Source organism: Salvelinus namaycush, chromosome 9 (genome assembly GCF_016432855.1).
Source record: "Salvelinus namaycush isolate Seneca chromosome 9, SaNama_1.0, whole genome shotgun sequence".
NCBI classification, from domain to species: Eukaryota; Metazoa; Chordata; class Actinopteri; order Salmoniformes; family Salmonidae; genus Salvelinus; species Salvelinus namaycush.
In genome coordinates, this window is record NC_052315.1 from 48,235,505 (window position 1) to 48,256,610 (window position 21,106).

At 41.6% G+C, this 21,106-nt stretch overlaps 1 protein-coding gene across 5 annotated transcripts in view; it reads right to left on the reverse strand.

Moving 5' to 3' along the window:
* LOC120054154 (suppressor of tumorigenicity 7 protein homolog) overlaps positions 1-19,151 on the reverse strand; it is a 73,883-nt gene extending 54,732 nt beyond the window's left edge. For 3 of the 5 annotated variants that reach the window (XM_039001585.1, XM_039001584.1, XM_039001583.1), the window contains exon 1: positions 19,003-19,151. In XM_039001585.1, the coding sequence (XP_038857513.1) occupies positions 19,003-19,063 (61 nt within the window). In that variant the 5' untranslated portion in view covers positions 19,064-19,151. Of the gene's footprint in view, positions 1-18,744; positions 18,840-19,002 lie in introns of those variants that run through there. The other 2 variants (XM_039001587.1, XM_039001586.1) reach the window with 2 other exon arrangements.
* Between the last annotated feature and the right edge of the window lie 1,955 nt (positions 19,152-21,106).

Genomic DNA, 21,106 nt, shown 5'->3' on the forward strand with positions numbered 1-21,106 from the left:
AGCAACGCTTTGATTACCTACATTGGGTCACCATTCAAATGCAGCAAGAGCATTCAGATAACTGGGTCAGTACTGCTTAGGCTCTGACACTAGTGACACCTACTGGCCACAGAGAGAATGGCAGCTTAATTTCCTCTGAAGGGAGTCTTATCTGACTTGTTGCAGGTATTTAGTGGAGCTTTTCCACTCTGAGGCCGTGTCTCAACCTTGGTTGGCTCCTTTCCATCAAGAACCTTGGGTCATGAGGGAGAAGTTGATGAGGAAAGGAAGCCTAACTATTGAGATACGTTTAACAAGTTAGATAATCTGAAATGTTTGAGGAACTATCCTCTGAATAAGAAGCCTACATGGAAGCTGGAGACTGGGGCATAAAGTAAGTTAATGAGTGAGTCATTTTGAAAGCTGTGCCTTACCTTACTAACTTTATGAGGCAATGAACTTGGGCTCCCGAGTGACGCAGCATTCTAAAGCACTGCATCTCAGTGCAAGAGGCATCACTGCAGTCCCTGGTTCGAATCCAGGTTGCATCACATCCGGCTGTGATTGGGAGTCCCATAGGGCTGTGCACAACTGGCCAGGGTTTGGCCGGGGTAGGCCATCATTGTAAATAAGAATTTGTTCTTAACTGACTTGCCTAGTTAAATAAAAGGTTACAATGAAGTGTGTGACTCAATTCTAGTACAAAATGTTTAGTGACTCGATCTCACCTGTCTGTCAGAACCATTAGTAAGGTAGATGCACACACTCCGCCTGGCACCAAACACTAATTCCATTCCAGAGACAGCGAGTGCAAGGGAGATTGCATATAGCCCTGAGGAATGCCAAGCACTCCAACCAGATGAGGAATATAATTATATAGACATGGCTGCATGGAATATGGAATGCCAAATACACTCAATGGATTAATACAAGGAGAATGAATGCCCAAATATCTCCTGAACAAAACCTATGGATGGGCAAAAAAAATAGCCTACAATTGATGACATGTGATAGGCAATGTTCCCTCAAATACATTTTATTGGGGCACTAGGCAAATTTCAGGTCTGCTGGGCCCAACATAAACATTGCGACATTCCTGTGCAAATTCCAGCGAGAGATTACTGTGAACACTGAGGCTGTGCATGCTTCAAGTAACAGTGGCCAAGTAGGTTATTGTGGCTATTTCATCATAATGGAGGCCTGCCAGAGGCCTACCATAAAAAACAAGGGAGAAAAATACATCCCATAACATTTTAACATGGAAATAGCAGTTCTATCATTCAGCCTACAGTAGCAGCAAATGTGTGGTGTTAAATGCAGGCCTACATTCCATGAGACTTGAAAACAACATGCAGGGCTTGACATTAACCTGTTTATCCATTTGTCCTTCAGACAAGGAGGTGACTGAAAATGTGTATGATGCAAGAAATGACTTAATTTTATAATTATTCCCCATACCATACCATTATTACAAAGAACCAGACAAATTATGCTACCTTCTGCCTATTGGCTACTTAGCTTATTCAAGCCAGTCTCAAAATACAACACCGCCCCTTTAAGACATAAAAAAAGCTCTTCACCTGACTTGCTATTTCAAATATGGCTAAATATCCACACATTTTGTGCTCTTGTAGGAAGCAACCACTCCCCCATTGTAGACTAGAAATTAGCTATAAATGGGCTAATAAACTCATTAACTAGCATTAATTCTCAAAACAAGCGCATCTACTTGCGACGGCTCATGCTGTAAACACAGTCTAGTTCAAAGTGAATGGCACATGTCCATATATAGTGCATTCAGAAAGTATTCAGACCCCTAGACTTTTTCCATATTTTGTTACGTTACAGCCTTATTCTAAAATGGATTAAATAAATGTAAAAAACTTTAAATATTTTCATCAACCTACACACAATACCCCATAATGACAAAGTGAAAATATATTTTTAGAAATGTTTGCAAATGTATTAAAAATAAAAAACTGAAATACCTTATTTACATAAATATTTAGATCCTTTGCTATGAGACTTGAGGTTGAAGGAATTGTCCGTAGTGCTCCGAGACAGGATTGTGTCGAGGCACAGATCTGGGGAAGGGTACCAAAAAAGGTCTGCAGCACTGAAGGTCCCCAAGAACACAGTGGCCTGCATCATTTTCAAATGGATATAGTTTGGAACCACCAAGACTCTTCTTAGAGCTGGCCACCCAGACAAACTGAGAAATCAGTGGAGAAGGGCCTTGGTCAGGGAGGTGACCAAGAGCCCAACGGTCACTCTTAAGGAGCTCCAGAGTTCCTCTGTGGAGATGGGAGAACCTTCCAGAAGGACAACCATATCTGCAGCACTCCACCAATCAGGGCTTTATGGTAGAGTGGCCAGACGGAAGCCACTCCTCAGTAAAACGCACAACAGCCCGCGTGGAGCTTGTAAAAAAGGCACCTTAAAGACTCTCAGACCAGGAGAAACAAGATTCTCTGGTCTGATGAAACCAATATTGAACTATTTGGGCTGAATGCCAAGCTTCACGTCTGGAGGAAACCTGGCACCATCCCTACACTGAAGCATGGTGGTGGCAGCATCATGCTGTTGGGATGTTTTTCAGTGGCAGGGACTGGGACACTAGTCAGGATCAAGGGAAAGATGAACGGAGAAAAGTAGAGATCCTTGATGAAAACCTGCTCCAGAGCGATCAGGACGTCAGACTGGGACGAAGGTTCACCTTCCAACAGGACAATGACCCTAAGCACACAGCCAAGACATTTGCAAAAATGTCTGAAAACCTGTGTTTGCTTTGTCATTATGTGGTATTTTGTGCAGAATTTAAAAAAAGATTTAATCAATTTTAGAATAAGGCTGTAAGGTAAACAAATGTGGAAAAAGTCAAGGGGTCTGAATACTTTCCGACTGCACTGTATGGCAATGGCTATTTGCATATAGGCCTAGTAGCTCTGATTGGTTATGGCGTACCGGTCTGTGTAGAGTATGGGCCTGAGTCTTGACTGTCAATGCAATAGAACCTACTCCAATGCACTCTGCCTACAAGAAAATATATTGCTCAGTTAGTTTTGCATAGTTTGTTTTGGTATGTTACATTGAAAGAGGCTAATATTGAGTTGATTTGAGCACAATTCCCACAATAGAGCGAAACATTGATAGTGGTAACTAAAAAGGGGAAAACTCTAGAAAGTTGAGTGAAGTTCAATCTTGTGCTTCTCTGAGCAGGCTGATATAGATGGAAGATTGGTGATAGGCCTACTTACTACATACAAAATCACTAGAAGCTTGGTAGCTAGGCTAGGCCTTATTCACCAGCTGTGAATCTGAGTCTACAGGCCTGAAACCCAATGTTTTTCACTCCAGCTACAGTACGGTTGTAGTATCATATGCGCCGACATCATTCATAACTCCCTTTGTACCATTTGCATGAATTCAAACTTCAAATGCAAAAATTCTAAACACTATTCAAATCTACGGCCTGGCCATTAACCAAACTGTCCTGCTATGGAAAGTGGGAAACCCTATTAATGAGTGCACCTGGAGTGACAGGGATGTTTAGCAGGCTAAGATCAGATTGCTCATTGAATGAGCAGAGTGGTCATTCCTCCCAAAGGCTTCTTCTAATCTAACACACTTGATCATGTTATAGTCCTACACTAACCTAATTGTCTTAGTCTTACTTCCTTGGGATTCATTGCCTACCCCTAGTACCCTCAGGGATATTTCTGCCATTGAAAGCCTTGGGTGGGCCAAACAGTGTAAAAACAAATTATTAAAGATATGAAAAATGCTTTCAGTGTAAACTTAAACGACTAAAACCAGATTAAGTATGTAGAAAAGATAATGGGCATATATATTTTTCAATAATATAATCTTTAACTAACAATGACCAACATAAAAGCTAAACAGTCAAAGAATAGAGAATAGAAAATTCCAAAAACAATGAAATTAGCAGTATTGATTTTGCAGATTTGATGTTTGAGCAAAAGAACACAGTTTTAGCCATGGCAAAATGCATAGAATTGCAGGAAATTAGCTTTAAAATGACAAAATAATTTCTCAAGCTTCATGGCAAAATATGTACAATTGCAGGAAATAAGCTTTAAAATGGTCAAAATAAATATTAGCTCCATGGATAAATGTGTAGAATTGCAGGAAATTGGCTTTAACATGCAAAAGTTTCTCTACACCGCCATGATGGGGGTGCGGCTGAGCCCTCCACCACCTAAGCCCCTTTTGGATCAAGAAAAAACACTGACCCTGACATATATTGGCTAGCAGCACTTGTACAGAGTGCAGTTGCGAACTAGAGCGATTCGTAGGGTAGGGCAGCCTGGCCTGTCAAAGGAATGGCAAACATTGCTTTCGGTGCTCATGTTACTGACTGCACACAAGTTCTAAATTAAGGCCCCCATTCCAGTTGGATCTAGCTACGCTGTGTGTGTGTGTGTGTGTGTGTGTGTGTGTGTGTATATAGAGACATCTGAGGGTCAGTTTAGCACAGGTCCCTCTCACAAACACAAGGGACATTGGTATTTCCACCAAGCTGACACTGCAACTGAAGTCGCCAGGCTAGGAGATCTCATGGAATCTTAGGGTAGGCCTACATAGAGCCAATGCTCTGGGCTATAAGATGCTCGAAAAAAAACATTGGTAGGCCTATGAGCAGATTTGAGCATGGACTCCACACCAGTTGTTAGGGTGCATGGCAAGCAGAGTTCTACAATGTTGGCACAAAATGGTCCAAGCAGGGTGCCATTTGGGACACAGACTAGATGCATGACAGGGTTTCCCCAATTACCAACCCTTAGGGCTGTTCTCTCACCTCTGTGCAATTCCATGATAAAGGAATTTTGCTGAGAAACAGATTTTTCACTGTTACCAAACAAATACCATTGATTTCAAAGTTTGACAAACCTTACAACCCTATGCACAAGGATTAATTAAAAAAATGTCCACTGAACATTTCACAAAAACATATTTACTGGAAGAACTGTGCCGATGCAAAGTTTGCTAATTGAATTTTGGTAAAAATCTCCCTCCGTTTTTTGTGACCACGTTTTCCAAAAACTCTTTATATATCTGTTTCGAATTAAGATTCAAATGTCTGCAGAAATAATGGGGTGTCGGCTATGACATGAGTTTAAAAATATATATATTTTGGTTAATGAACTACAGTAAGTGAAGTGGATTTACAGTGCCTTTGGAAAGTATTCAGACCCCTTGACTTCTACACATTTTGTTACATTACAGCCTTATTCTAAAAATGGGTTACAATTTTTTTAAATCATTAATCTACACACAATACCCCATAATGACAAAGCAAAAACTGGTTTGTAGACATGTTTGCTAATTCATAAAAAATAAGAAACTGAAATATAACATTTACATAAGTATTCAGACCCTTTACTCAGTACTTTGTTGAAGCACCTTTGGCAGCGATTACAGCCTCGAGTCTTCTTGGGTATGACGCTACAAGCTTGGCACACCTGTATTTGGGGCGTTTCTCCCATTCTTCTCTGCAGATCCTCTCAAGCTCTGTCAGGTTGGATGGGGAGCGTTGCTGCATAGATATTTTCAGGTCTCTCCAGAGATGTTCGAACGGGTTCAAGTCCAGGCACTGGTTGGGCCACTCATGGACATGCAGAGACTTGTCCCGAAGCCACTCCTGCATTGTCTTGGCTGTGTGCTTAGGGTCGTTGTCCTGTTAGACAGTGAAAAGTCAGGTCCTGAGCGATCTGCAGCAGGTTTTCATTAAGGAGCTCTCTGTACGGGCCTCCCGAGTGGCGCAGTGGTCTGAGGAGCTGTGCCACTAGAGATTCTGGGTTCGAGTCTAGGCTCCCGAGTGACGCAGACAGCCGCGACCGTGAGACCCATGGGGCAGCGCACAATTGGCCCAGCGTCATCCAGGTTAGGGGAGGATTCGGCCGGCAGGGATGTCCTTGTCCCATCGAGCACTAGCGACTCATGCAGCGGTCCGGGCGCAGTACACGCTCGCGAGGTGCACAATGTTTCCTCCGACACATTGGTGAGGCTGGCTTCCGTGTTAAGTGGGCATTGTGTCAAGAAGCAGTGCGGCTTGGTTGGGTTGTGTTTGAGGACGCACGGAACTCCCGAACTTCGCCCCTCCCGAGTCTGTACGGGAGTTGCAGCGACGAGACAAATTGGATACCACGAAATTGGGGAGAAAACGGGGTAAAAAAAAGAAGAAAAAAAAGATCTCTGTACTTTGCTCCGTTCATCTTTCCCTCGATCCTGACTAGTCTCCCAGTCCGTGCCGCGGTCATGTGGCTTTTATTGAGGAGTGGATTCTGTCTGCTTGGCCCTCCTATGTTGAACATAATAAATGGCTCTCTATCCACCGGATGTGTACCAAACTCCCTAAAAGTGGGAGTAATAAAGGCCTATATCGAATTTCCCATTCCTCTGGAAAACATTTTTAAAAGTTGTTGCGCAGCAACTCACTGCCTTCCTGAAGACAAACAATGTATACAAAATGCTTCAGTCTGGTTTTAGACCCCATCATATTACTGAGACTGCACTCGTGAAGGTGATAAATTACCTTTTCATGTCATCAGACCATGGCTCTGCATCTGTCCTAGTGCTCCTAGACCTTAGTGCTGCTTTTGACACCATCAATCACCACATTATTTTGGAGAGATTAGAAACCCTACTTGGTCTACACGGACGAGTTCTTGCCTGGTTTAGATCTTATCTGTCAGCAAGAAGTCTGTTTGTCTCTGTGGAAGGTTTGTCCTCTGACAAATAAATTAGTTTGTAAGTTTGTATTCCTCAAGGTTCCGTTTTAGGACCACTATTGTTTTCATTATATATTCTACATCTTGGTGATTTCATTTGGAAACACAATGTAAACTTTCACTGCTATGCGGAAGACACATTTCCATGAAACATTGTGAAGCCCCAAAATTGCCTACCCTGGAAGCCTGTGTTTCAGAAATAAGGAAGACGATGGCGGAAAATGTTCTTCTTTTAAACTCGGACAAAACAGAGACGCTAGTTCTAGATCCCAAAAAACAAAGATCTGCTGTTGGATCTAACAATTAATCTTGATGGTTGTACAGTCGTCTCAAATAAAACTGAAGGACCTCGGCGTTACTCTGGACCCTGATCTCTCTTTTGACGAACATATCAAGAATATTTCAAGGGCAGCTTTTTTTTCCTCCATCTTTGTAATCTGAAATCTGAAAAGTTTTGTCCAAAAACACAGAAAAGCTCATCCATGCTTTTGACACTTCTAGAGTAGACTACTGCAATACCCTACTCCCCGGCTACCCGGATAAAGAACTAAATAAACTTCAGTTAGTGCTAAACACGGCTGCCAGAATCCTGATTAAACCCAAACATTTCTATCATATTACTCCAGTGCTAGCCTCTCTACATTGGCTTCCTGTTAAGGCTAGGGCCGATTTCAAGGTTTTACTGCTAACCTACAAAGAATTACATGGGCTTGCTCCTACCCATCTCTCTGATTTGGTCCTGCCATACATACCTACACGTACGCTACGGTCATAAGACGCAGGCCCCCTTATTGTCCCTAGAACAGCTAGAGGCAGGGCTTTCTCCTATAGAACTAAATTTTTATGGAATGATCTGCGTAGCCATGTGAGAGACGCAGACTCAGTCTCGACCTTTAAGTCTTTACTGAAGACTCATCTCTTGAGTAGGTCCTATGACTGAGTGTAGTCTGGCCCAGGGGTGCGAAGGTGAACGGCAACGAACTGGAGCGACTAACTACCCTTGCTGTCTCTGCCTGGCCAGCTCCCCTCTCTCCACTGGGATTCTCTGCCTCTAACCCTATTACGGAGGCTGAGTCAATGGCATTCTAGTGCTCTTCCATGCCGTCCCTAGGAGGGTTGCGTCATTTGAGTGGGTTGAGTCAGACGTCATCTTCCTGTCCGGAGGAGATCTTTAGGGGCTATACTCAGCCTTGTCTCAGGGTAGTAGGTTGGTGGTCTGTTGATATCCCTCTAGTGTGTGGGGGCTGTGCTTTGGCAAAGTGGGTGGGGTTATATCCTGTCTGGGTGGCCCTGTCCGTAGGTATCGTCGGACGGTGCCACAGTGTCCCCAGACCCAACCCCTGTCTCAGCCTCCAGTATCTATGCTGCAATAGTCTATGTGCCGGGGGGCTAGGGTCAGTCTGTCATATCTGGTGTAATTCTCCGATCTTATCTGGTGTCCTGTGTGAATTTAAGTATGCTCACTAATTCTACCTCTCTCTCTCCCCTACCGGAGGACCGGAGCCCTAGGATCATGCCTCAGGACTACCTGGCCTGATGACTTCTGGCTGTCCCCAGTCCATCTGGTCGTGCAGCTACTCCAGTTTCAACTGTTCTGCCTGCGGCTAGGTAACCCTGACCTTGTTCCCGGACGTGCTACCTTGTCCCGGACCTGCTGTTTGACCTGCTCTCTCTCTCTCTACCGCACCTGCTGTCTCGACGTCTGAATGATCAGCTATGAAAAGCCAACTAACATTTACTCCTGAGCGACTGACCTGTTGCATCATCTACAACCACTGTGATTATTATTTGACCCTGCTGGTCATCTATGAACGTTTGAACATCTTGAAGAACAATCTCGCCTTAATGGCCATGTACTCTTATAATCTCAACCTGGCACAGCCAGAAGAGGACTGGCCACACCTCAGAGCCTGGTTCCTCTTTAGGTTTCTTCCCAGGTTCCCGCCTTTCCAGGGAGTTTTTCCTAGCCACCGTGCTTCTACATCTGCATTGCTTGCCATTTGGTGTTTTAGGCTGGGTTTCTGTATAGCACTTAGTGACATCTGCTGATGTAAAAAGGGCTTCATAAATACATTTGATTGATTGATTAATGTCTGGCCACAATGTCTGGGAACTCTAGAGCTCTGTCAGGGTGATCATCGGGTTCTTGGTAACCTCTCTGACCAAGGCCCTTCTCCCCCAATTGCTCAGTTTGGCCGGGCAGCCAGCTCTAGGAAGAGTCGTGGTGGGTCCAAACTTCTTCCATTTAAGAATGATGGAGGCCAATGTGTTCTTGGGGACCTTCAATGCTGCAGACATTTTTTGGTACCCTTCCCCAGATCTGTGCCTCAACACAATCCTGTCTCGGAGCTCCTTCGACCTCATGGCTTGTTCTTTTTCTCTGACATGCACGGTCAACTGTGGGAACTTACAGTGGGGCAAAAAAGTATTTAGTCAGCCACCAATTGTGCAAGTTCTCCCACTTAAAAAGATGAGAGAGGCCTGTAATTTAAGTGGGAGAACTTGCACAATTGGTGGCTGACTAAATACTTTTTTGCCCCACTGTATATAGACAGGTATATGTCTTTCCAATCAAGATCAATTGAAACAGGATGCACCTGAGCTCAATTGAGTCTCTTAGCAAAGGGTCTGAATACTGTTTTAATTTATTTAATACATTTGCAAAAATGTCAAAAAATCTGTTTTGCTTTGCCATTATTGGGTATTGTGTGTAGATTGATGATTGTTTTTATTTATTTAATCCATTTTAGATTAAGGCTGTAACGAATCAAAATTTGGAAAAAGTCAAGGGGTCAATCCTTTCCGAATACTATAATTTCCCAAAAATATTGACTCTGACATGTTGATATGACCTTTACACGTTGGTGCTCATGGGTCCTCTCCACAAAGAGGTTCTTTCTTTCTCACCCATGAGTCACAGTAAGGGAGGGAGGAGGATCTGGTAAAAAAGGGAATCTATCTTTAAAGAGGACTGTGGCACTTCTATTACTTTCTTCACAGCCAGTCAGACACAGGACATCATGCATACTCGAGTCAAGTATATTTTCTCATCCACTTTTATGGCTAGAACTGAACTCCCTTCATTTCTACTTTATTGGGCAAATTTTCTGCTATGGTCCACTGCTGCACACCATTGACTTCTAGCTTCCAGGGAAATACCCAGAGCTGTTTTTGCATGAGGGGGAGGAAAGGGGAACTCAGAAATAGAAAACTGTAATGTTATAGTAATACCATAGATCAGGGGTTGGCAACAGGCGGCCCAAAACAGGCCTGCAAGTGTTTTTCTTGGCCCCCCAAAGTTAAGGCAAATCTTTTTTTTAATAATGTTATCTAGTTGCCTACCCCTGCAGTAGATGATATGAGGAACATACCATGATTTGAGGAACATACCCACGGCTGAATCCAGTTGCCTACCCCTGCCATAAATGATATGGAGGAACATACTAGAGCATAATTGGAATGGCCGATTAATTAGGGCCGGTTTCACGTTTTCATAAGAATCGGAAATATACAGTATATACTTTTTTTTACACCTTTATTTAACTAGGCAAGTCAGTTAAGAACACATTCTTATTTTCAATGACGGCCTAGGAACGGTGGGTTAACTGCCTTGTTCAGGGGCAGAACCACAGATGTTTACCTTGTCAGCTCAGGGATTCAATCTTGCAACCTTACGGTTAACTAGTCCAACGCTCTAACCAACGCTCTGCCTCTCATTGCACTCCACGAGGAGCCTGCCTGTTACGTGAATGCAGTAAGAAGCCAAGGTAAGTTGCTAGATAGCATTAAACTTATCTTATAAAAAACAATCAATCAATCATAATCACTAGTTAACTACACATGGTTGATGATATTACTAGTTTATCTAGCGTGTCCTGCGTTGCGCAATCGCGAAAAAGAAATGTCGTTGCTCCAACGTGTACCTAACCATAAACATCAATGCCTTTCTTAAAATCAATACACAGAAGTATATATTTTTAAACCTGCATATTTAGCTAAAAGAAATCCAGGTTAGCAGGCAATATTAACCAGGTGAAATTGTGTCACTTCTCTTGCGTTCATTGCTAGCAGAGTCAGGGTATATGGAACAGTTTGGGCCGCCTGGCTCATTGCGAACTAATTTGCCAGAATTTTACGTAATTATGACATAACATTGAAGGTTGTGCAATGTAACAGGAATATTTAGACTTATGGATGCCACCCTTTAGATAAAATACGGAACGGTTCCGTATTTCACTGAAAGAATAAACGTTTTGTTTTCGAGATGATAGTTTCCAGATTCAACCATATTAATGACCTAAGGCTCGTATTTCTGTGTGTTATTATGTTATAATTAAGTCTATGATTTGATAGAGCAGTCTGACTGAGCGATGGTAGGCACCAGCAGGCTCGTAAGCATTCATTCAAACAGCACTTTCGTGCGTTTGGCCAGCAGCTATTCGCAATGCTTCAAGCATTGCGCTGTTTATGACTTCAAGCCTATCAACTCCCGAGATTAGGCTGGTGTAACCGATATGAAATGGCTAGCTAGTTAGCAGGGTGCGCGCTAATAGCGTTTCAAACATCACTCGCTCTGAGACTTGGAGTAGTTGTTCCCCTTGCTCTGCATGGGTAACGCTGCTTCGAGGGTGGCTGTTGTCGATGTGTTCCTGGTTCGAGCCCAGGTAGCGGCGAGGAGAGGGATGGAAGCTATACTGTTACACTGGCAATACTAAAGTGCCTATAAGAACATCCAATAGTCAAAGGTATATGAAATACAAATCGTATAGAGAGAAATAGTCCTATAATTCCTATAATAACTACAACCTAAAACTTCTTACCTGGGAATATTGAAGACTCATGTTAAAAGGAACCACAAGCTTCATATGTTCTCATGTTCTGAGCAAGGAACTTAAACATTAGCTTTCTTACATGGCACATATTGCACTTTTACTTTCTTCTCCAACACTTTATTTTTGCATTATTTAAACCAAATTGAACATGTTTCATTATTTATTAGAGGCTAAATTGATTTTATTGATGTATTAAGTTAAAATAAGTGTTCATTCAGTATTGTTGTAATTGTCATTATTACAAAAAAAAAAAAAATTATAAATTAAAAAAAAATCGGCCGGTTAAATCGGTAATCGGCTTTTTTTGGTCCTCCAATAAATCGGTATCGGCGTTGAAAAATCATAATCGGTCGACCTCTAGAACATATCATAGAGATCCTATTAAATTACTAGAGTCACAAACCCTTTAAAGTTCCAGAATGCGGTGAAAATGGCAGCCATCTTGGTCAGGGAGAAATCCAAAACATATCTAATTGGAAGTAGAGGCATAGGTGATTCATTTCCTGCTTTTAATTATGCAGGAAAATAAAAGTAAGGCATGTGATGTATCCGAAATTGTGTAATTGAATTAGTCAACCTAAAATATTGTCACATAATTATAGTTTATACAGTTGATGGATTTATACAAATGTTCAATATAAATAGTCTCTAAAATATATGCAAACAGAACATAAAATGTCTTATATTTTGGTTGCTATTATATGATAGAATATTTGTTAATAAAAAAAAAAAATACGGCATCATTCCTCTAAAACTTGCTGCCATGTTAGCTATCACATAACTGGCAAACCATGGTTGTTTTTTAGATGCCGTTGCAGTGGATAGCAGCCACTTTACGGGCTCCTGACCAATTCTGCTATTTTGTGTGTTAAACTACGGCGATCTTAACTTTTTTTGTACCCGTCGTAGCCATAAAAACAGCATCTGGACATCAGAATAGCGATTACCAAACTTAATTTGCATGATAATTTCTACTTCAACAAGTTGGCAGCTCTGGACTTTTTGCTTACTCCGGACAAGACCCTAATCCCTGCGACTCGAAAGAGGAAGTGATGGCGCAAGAGATAACCGAGACGACTACGTTGGCAAACAAATCAACCACCTCTACCCTCCGTTCTATTGGTGAATGTATCACTATCACTAGAGAGAGAACAAACTGGACGAGCTCCGACTATCCTATCAACGGGACCTGAAGAACTGCAATATTCTAGATTTATCAGTGTCGTGGCTGAACAAGGACAATTATACATCTAGCTTGTTTATCCATGCATCGTCTAGATCGAACGGCAGCCTCTGGTAAGACAAAAAGGGGAGGAGTGTGTCTCTTTGTTAATAACAGCTGATGCAATCTCTAATGTTAAAGGAAGTCTCAAGATTTGGCTCGTCTGAGTTAGAACACCTCAGAATACCTACGGACAATTCTATTTACCAAGATCTATTTTTCATAACTGTCTATATACTACCACAAGCACTAAACAAGCAATATAGGGCCATAAACTAATAAGAAAAAGCGCATTGAGGTGACGCATCTCATGACCAGTGATTTTAATGCTGAAATCCATTTTACCTAATTTTTACCAGCATGTTAACTGTACAACTAGAGGTGACAAAGCTCGATGACCTTTATTCCACACACAGAAATGCATACAAGCATATCCCTTGCCCTCACTTTTGCAAATCTGACCATAACACTATCCTCCTGATTCCTGCTTACAAGCAACACCTCAAACAGGAAGTACCACAGATGCCCTCAATATGGAAGTGGATGCTAAATTACAGAACTGTTTCGCTAGCACAGATTGGAATGTGTTCCAGGATTCATCCTATAACATTGAGGAGTTTACTACATCAGTCACCGGCATGACCAGGAAAACCGTCAATACAGAACTAAAGATTTAATTCAACAACGCCAGTGCTCACGATTATTGGATGTGGCAGCGCTAGCAAACGGATTACAGATTACAAAGGGAAACCCAGCAGTGACGCGAGCCTACCAGATGAGCTAAAACGCCTTCTAAGCTCGCTTCGAGACAAGCAACACTGAACCATGCATGAGAGCACCAACTGCTCCAGACGACTGATCTCGCTCTCCGATGTAAGACTCAGTAAGAGACTTTTAAACAGGTTAACATGCACAAAGCCACAGGGCCAGAAGGATTACCAGGATGCGTACTCAGAGCACGTGCTGACCAGCTGACTAGTGTCTTCACTGACATTTTTAACCTCTCCCTGACCCAGTCTGTAATACCTACATGGTTCAAGCAGACCCCCATAGTCCCTTTGCCCAACAACACCAAGGTAACCTGTCTAACGCCCCGTAGCACCTCCATCTGTAGCCATGAAATGCTTTGAAAGACTGGTCATGGCTCACAACAATATCATCCCAGACACCATGGACCAACTCCAATTGCAATACTGCCCCAATAATCCACAGATGAAGCAATCTCAAATGGACTCCACAATGCCCTCTCCCACCTGGACAACAGGAAAACCTATGTGAGAATGCTGTTAATTGATTAAAGCTCAGCTTTCAACACCATAGTGCCCTCAAAGCAGGATCCTGGACTTCAACGGGCCGCCCCCAGGTGGTGAGGGTAGGCAACACCACATCCGCCACGCTGACCATCAACAAGCGTGCCCCTCAGGGGTGCGTGCTTAGTCCCCTCCTGTATTTCCTCTCCACCCACGACTGCGTGGCCGCGAACGACTCCAACACCATCATTAAGTCTCCTGATGACGTGGTAAGCCCGACCATCACCGTCAACATTTAGACAGCAGTGTTGTGCCATCATTCCTATGTTCCAATGGCACGCTGTGTTAGCTAATCCAAGTTTATTTTGAAAGGCTAATTGATAATTAGAAACCCGTTTGCAATTATGTTAGCACAGCTGAAAACTGTTGTTCTGATTAAAGCAGCAATAAAAACTGGCCTTCTTCAGACTTGTTGAGTATCTGGAGCATCAGCATTTGTGGGTTCGATTACAGGCTCAAAATGGCCAGAAACAAAGAACTTTCTTCTGAAACTCGTCAGTCTATTCTTGTTCTGAGAAATGAAGGCTATTCCATGTAAGAAATTGCCAAGAAACTGAAGATCTCGTACAAGGATGTGTACTACTCCCATCACAGAACAGCGCAAACTGGCTCTAACCAGAATAGAAAGAGTAGTGGGAGGCCCCAGTGCACAAATGAGCAAGAGGACAAGTACATTAGAGTGTCTAGTTTTAGAAACAGATGCCTCACAAGTCCTCAACTGGCAGCTTCATTAAATAGTACACGCAAAAGACCAGTCTCATCGTCAACAGTGAAGAGGCAACTGACTCCGGGAGTTGCAAAGAAAAAGCCATATTTCAGACTGGCAAATAAAAAGAAAAGATTAAGACGGGCAAAATAACACAGACACTGGACAGAAGATTGGAAAAAAGTGTTATAGACAGACAAATCTAAGTTTGAGGTGTTCGGATCACAAAGGAGAACATTCGTGAGACGCAGAAAAAATTAAAAGCTGCTGGAGGAGTGCTTGACACCATCTGTCAAGCACGGTGGAGGCAATGTGATGGTCTGGGGGTGCTTTGGTGGTGGTAAAGTGGGAGATTTGTACAGGGTAAAAGGGATCTTGAAGAAGGAAGGCTTTCACTCCATTTTGCAACGCCATGCCATACCCTGTGGACAGCGCTTAATTGGAGCCAATTTCCTCCTACAACAGGACAATGACCCAAAGCACAGCTCCAAACTATGCAATAACTATTTAGGGAAGAAGCAGTCAGCTGGTATTCTGTCTATAATGGAGTGGCCAGCACAGTCACCAGATCTAAACACTATTGAGCTGTTGTGGGAGCAGCTTGACCATATGGTACGTAAGAAGTGCCAATCAAGCCAATCCAACTTTTGGGAGGAGCTTCAGGAAGCATGGGGTGAAATCTCTTCAGATTACCTCAACAAATTGACAACTAGAATGGGAAGGTCTACAAGGCTATAATTGCTGCAAATGGAGGATTCTTTGACGAAAGCAAAGTTGAGGACACAATTATTATTTCAATTAAAAATCATTATTTATAATCTTGTCAACGTCTTGACTATATTTCCTATTCATTTTACAACTCATTTCATGTATGTTTTCATGGAAAACAAGGACATTTCTAAGTGACCACAAACTTTTGAACGGTAGTGTATCTACAGACAATACCCCATAACGATCAAGTGCAAACCTGTTTGACATTTAAGAAAATTTACTGAAAATGAAATATAATCTACATAAGTATTCACACCCGAGTCAATACTTTGTAGAAGCACCTTTGAGAAAGGATTGTGTGACGACTAACTTAGCAACCGCGTGACGCTGCATGACAAAGTGAACGCAATGGTCGACAGTCTGCTGGGTGGAGCATTTTACGTTCCTTTATTCATTTGGATTCCCATCTCCTTTATAATATATATAATATCTCTGGCAACAACAACACCATGCAATGCACCCTGGTCAAAATAGGCAGAACCTCCGTTTAATTGCAAATTTCTAGAGATAGGAATATCGCAAAAATATACTCAATGGCTCATTCAAGAGAAGACATCTTCCCGAGTTATGACATCGGCCAGTATTGAAATCTGACTTGTATGATCAAATCTAATTTTATTAGTCACATGCGCCGAATACAACAGGTGTAGACCTTACAGTGAAATGCTTACTTACGAGACTAACCAACAATGTAGTTAAAAAAAATAATAATAATGAATTAATAGGAATACAAAGTAGATTGCAAAAATATCTATCAACATCCAGTGTAGTATGAGCAAATTTATCACAGTGCTACATCATACCGGCCGGATTTCTGCCTGCTTGAATGCCAACAACTCAGAAACACGTGAAAACATGAAATGCATAAAAAACAATATAACATTCAAAATGGGTGAACCTTTCCTTTAACAGAATATGAACTTTTAAAAGTAAGGTTTTCACTGTGCAGTTACTTTGAAGGTGCAATACTTTATGCAGAAATCGCATTTCCTGGTTGCTAAATTTAAAATAGATCACCTAATTTCAAGTTTATGGGACAAAACAAGAAGTCATTGTGTAGAGAATCATTGTACCATCTAAACCGCTGTGAAATATTTTCCATAACCATAAATATAGTTTTTAAGCGGTTTGAAGCTGGTGTACAAAACCGAAAGTAAAAGATGCAAAAATGAAAAATAACGGAACGCATAGAAATAGCACACATAGAACAGATCTACTGCTTCTTAGACTTGCTTTCAATGAAAGATCTATAACTCATATTTCTATGTTAATTTGGTCAGGTCGCCCAAAAAGTTACATATTGCAGCTTTAAGACATCATCAGCAAAAATGGGGTTGTGGGTGAGGCTGAGCATTCATGCCAACCTGAACCCGGCACCTAAGTCAAGTACAGTGACTTTGCATTTCAACATGCATGCCTGGTCTGCTTCCCCAGGCCCATTCCAGTTCTTACCACCCTGTGCCTACGTCAACCCCCCACGACACACACACGTTTGCTCGCCAGCAAACATACACAAACACCAATGACAGTAAAAAATATAAGACAGAGACAAGAAAACACAATATAATGCACACTGAACTGGTGATTTTATACCAAATATGTCCCTCAGCTAGTCTGTGTATCTAAACGTTGCCTGGCCCTCCACTCCTCAGACAGCCAGCTGGCCCACTGAAAGAGCACATTCTTCCATCTGCTCCTCACCACTACTCTGTCACAGAGGACAGAGAGACTAGATCCTGTTCACAAGGAACCACCTAATCAAATGCCAACTTTGACATAACATTTTTTATGAAAATCATATGACTGACTAGGCTATGACTGACTGACTATGACTGACAAGCCAACAATGACTTATTCTGACCCCCCAAGTGCTTGTTAAGCCTCTCCTGAAATCATAAACGGCAACCAGAAAACACATGCCATGTGTTTGATAAAATGGTTACAGAAGTAAACACTAAGTATTTCATAATCATATAGCTATTTTATATACTGAACAAAAATATAAAAACGCAACATGTAAAGTGTTGGTCCCATTTTTCATGAGCTGAAATTAAAGATCCCAGAAATTTTCCATACGCACAAAAAGCTTATTTCTCTCAAATGTTGTGCACAAATTTGCTTACATCCCTATTAGTGACAATTTCTCCTTTGCCACAATAATCTATCCACCTGACAGGTGTGGCATATCAAGAAGCTGATTAAACAGCATGATGATTACACACGTGCACCTTGTACTGGGGACAATAAAAGCCAGTAGCAGTTTTGTCACACAACACAATGCCACAGACGTAAAGTTGAGGGAGCGCGTAATTGGCATGTTGACTGCAGGAATGTTCAACAGAGGTGTTGCCAGATACTTTAATGTAATCTTTTTGATTACAAGCCATCTCCAACATAATTTGAGAGAATTTGGCAGTACATCCAACCGGCCTTACAACCACAAACCACGTGTAACCACACCAGCACAGGATCTCCACATACAGCTTCTTCGCCTGCAGGATTGTCTGGTGGGAGGTGGGTGTCGAGGAGTATTTCTGTCTGTAATAAAGCCTTTTTGTGGGGAAAAACTCATTCTGATTGGCTGGGCATAGATCCCCAGTGGGTGCCTATGCCCTTCCAGGCCCACCCATGGCTGCGCCTCTGCCCAGTCTTGTGAAATCCATAAATATGGGCCTAATTTATTTCAATTGACTGATTTCCTTCATTGAAGTAACTCAGTGAAATCGTTTATATTTTTGTTCGGTATAGTTAGCTACCCACATCAGACATCTCACATATCTATTTTATACCCCTATCCGAGACCGACTTAAAAATATATAAATATATATATTACAATTTATTATTACTACAAACACAGTCACGGTTTCAAAGATGAGACATTCCTTAATGTCTAGTCATGTACGTTAGCTAACTAGTGGATTTGCTAGCTGGGTAAAAAAAAAAGACAAAGCAAAAATGAATTGAACTGCAACGTTAGCGCACAATCTGGCGGCATGCTTGTAATAGGTACAGTTAGCTAAAGTAATCTAATTGCACTTGGAACATGACTTTGTAAGATAGCTAAGGGGTTGCGGACCAGCTACAGCAGCTAGCAAATATGGAAACTTTGAAAGTGTGGTTACAGTGTCCACAAACACTATACACAAAATGCGAACATGTTGAATTGTCTTACCGAGAATGAGTTATGTGAAAGCCAGCAATAACCGCATCAGTTGCATTTTCGTACTAGCTAAAACTAGCTAGGCTATGCTAGCAAAACAAGCGAGAGAAGAACAAGACTTGTGTCTGGCTAGAGCGCGAGACTGTATACGTGTCTGCTAGCGAACACGCATTAGCTAGAGCTAGTCCCAATGAACTTTCTTAGCAAGCAAGTTACCTACCTAAAACTTTGAAGTCGTTAAAAAAGGATGTTGACATAAGAGACTCTCACCTGCGGTCAGGTTGTCGCTGTATCTGAATGGCACTCGTAAAATGTAAACCAAAAATACCATAACAAAGAACCAGGCTGTCAGAAGTATGTCCAAGACCAGGCAATGGAGGACTTGAGTTGCTCTATTAATAAGCCTGTCCCATTTTCAGCCATGATACTCTGGGCTCTCAGTGTATTCTGGGACGGTGTATGATACTTCAATAACTTTCAAGGATGGAAACATCCTTGATGAAACCTGTCATTTGAGAGTTTATTAGTATAGTACAACAAAACATACACAAAAACATATTCAAATTATTTATGAAAGATGACTATCTTCCACCTTTTTTAAAATGAGAACAAGGCAACAGTTGTCCCCCAGAGGGCCAATTAGTGACAACAATTCAAACTCAAACAGGACAGGGGATATTATTTCAGTTGATTACTATAGCACTCCCCTTGGTCCTATCAGTGTAATTTTGTAAATGCCAGATCTCTATGGCATCATTCACCCAAAATCAGGCCAGTGTTGGCTGAGATATATTGTGTGTGACTAACATACGAACGGACTGAGACAGATCCATAGTCCCCCTCCGATTTCATTGTGGGGGACAATAACAATGTTTTAGCCCTCCACCGTGAAAATAGAAACAAGAAATAAGCTAAAGAAAAAGGACAGAGCCCTCCACACAACCTCTCCAATCAGTCTTGCGAGAAAGAGTGACAGCTTAGTAGACTCTGTCTCGTATGACTGCTCAGTGTATCATTGACCATGATACAAAAAAAAGCCAGTAAACATGCAGTCCCCCACGAATGATGCAGCGCCCCCCTTGGGCCAATCAGTGTAATTTATTAAATGCTGGATCTCTATGGCAAGATGCTTCATTCATCCAAGTTTAATCAAAATTGGGCCAGTGGTGTCTGAGATATCACGTGTGACTAATGTACATACAGTTGATTATTATAGCGCCCCCCTTGGGCCAATCAGTGTAATTTTGTAAATGCTGGATCTCTATGGCAAGATGCTTCATTCATCCAAGTTTAATCAAAATTGGGCTAGTGGTGTCTGAGAAATCGCATGGGTTATCCCTGACCATGTGTGCCAAAATTCAGCATTCTGAGTCAGATCAAGAGATATAAATGTGTGCCCATTATAGCACCACTGTGTGGTCGCTATGAATGTTCTTGCATATGTTGATTCTTGACAGTGTTTGCAACATGTACCAAATTGTGTTACGAATATCCTTGACTGATTTATATGCATTTATGTGCCAGGCCACACCCATGTGAAGGTTTATTGTTTTAGGTACTAGTCTGGAAAATATTGCGAGACCTTTGTCCATAGATACCACATGTCAAGTTTCGTTGCAATCGGTCATTCGGTGCCAGAAGAGCAGCGTTTTATTTTTATTTTTGTTATTTAAAATATATATATTTAACCCCTCCCCCCCACCCCCCTTCGTAGGACAAATCTTATTTTTGTTACAGATTTTTTGCTACATATACATACATTTTACAAATACATTTTACATATATATTTTTACATACATGGTACTTTTATATAAAGCAGTCACATAACAATAATACATTACCAAACATAAACTCTTTAATCCCAACCCTCAGCCACTCTCAGCCCATCCCACCTATCACCATAGACCACCCTCGTTTGGTTTCCATGTACCATATATTTTTCAATTGTGCTGTGATGTTTTATATAGTTTTTGAACCTTTCTAATCGTATAGTATCCACAGATTGTGAGCTAAAAATGAAAACTTTTCCTATGAGTATTTTTAATATTATTTATTGACTGACTATGGCTTTCCAAATTGCCCAACACTGCTATTTGTAAGGTTAATTTTAATTGCATGTTGCGATTTCTTTAAGCATTCCTGAACCTGTGACCAGAAACAAGCTACAAAGGGGCAATACCAGAATAAATTATCTATTGATTCTGTCTCTTCACAGCAAAATCTACAGAGCTGAGATTGTTATATGCCCCATATATATAGCATTCTGTTGGTGGCAAGAATTTTATATTTATTTATTTCACCTTTATTTAACCAGGTAGGCAAATTGAGAACACGTTCTCATTTACAATTGCGACCTGGCCAAGATAAAGCAAAG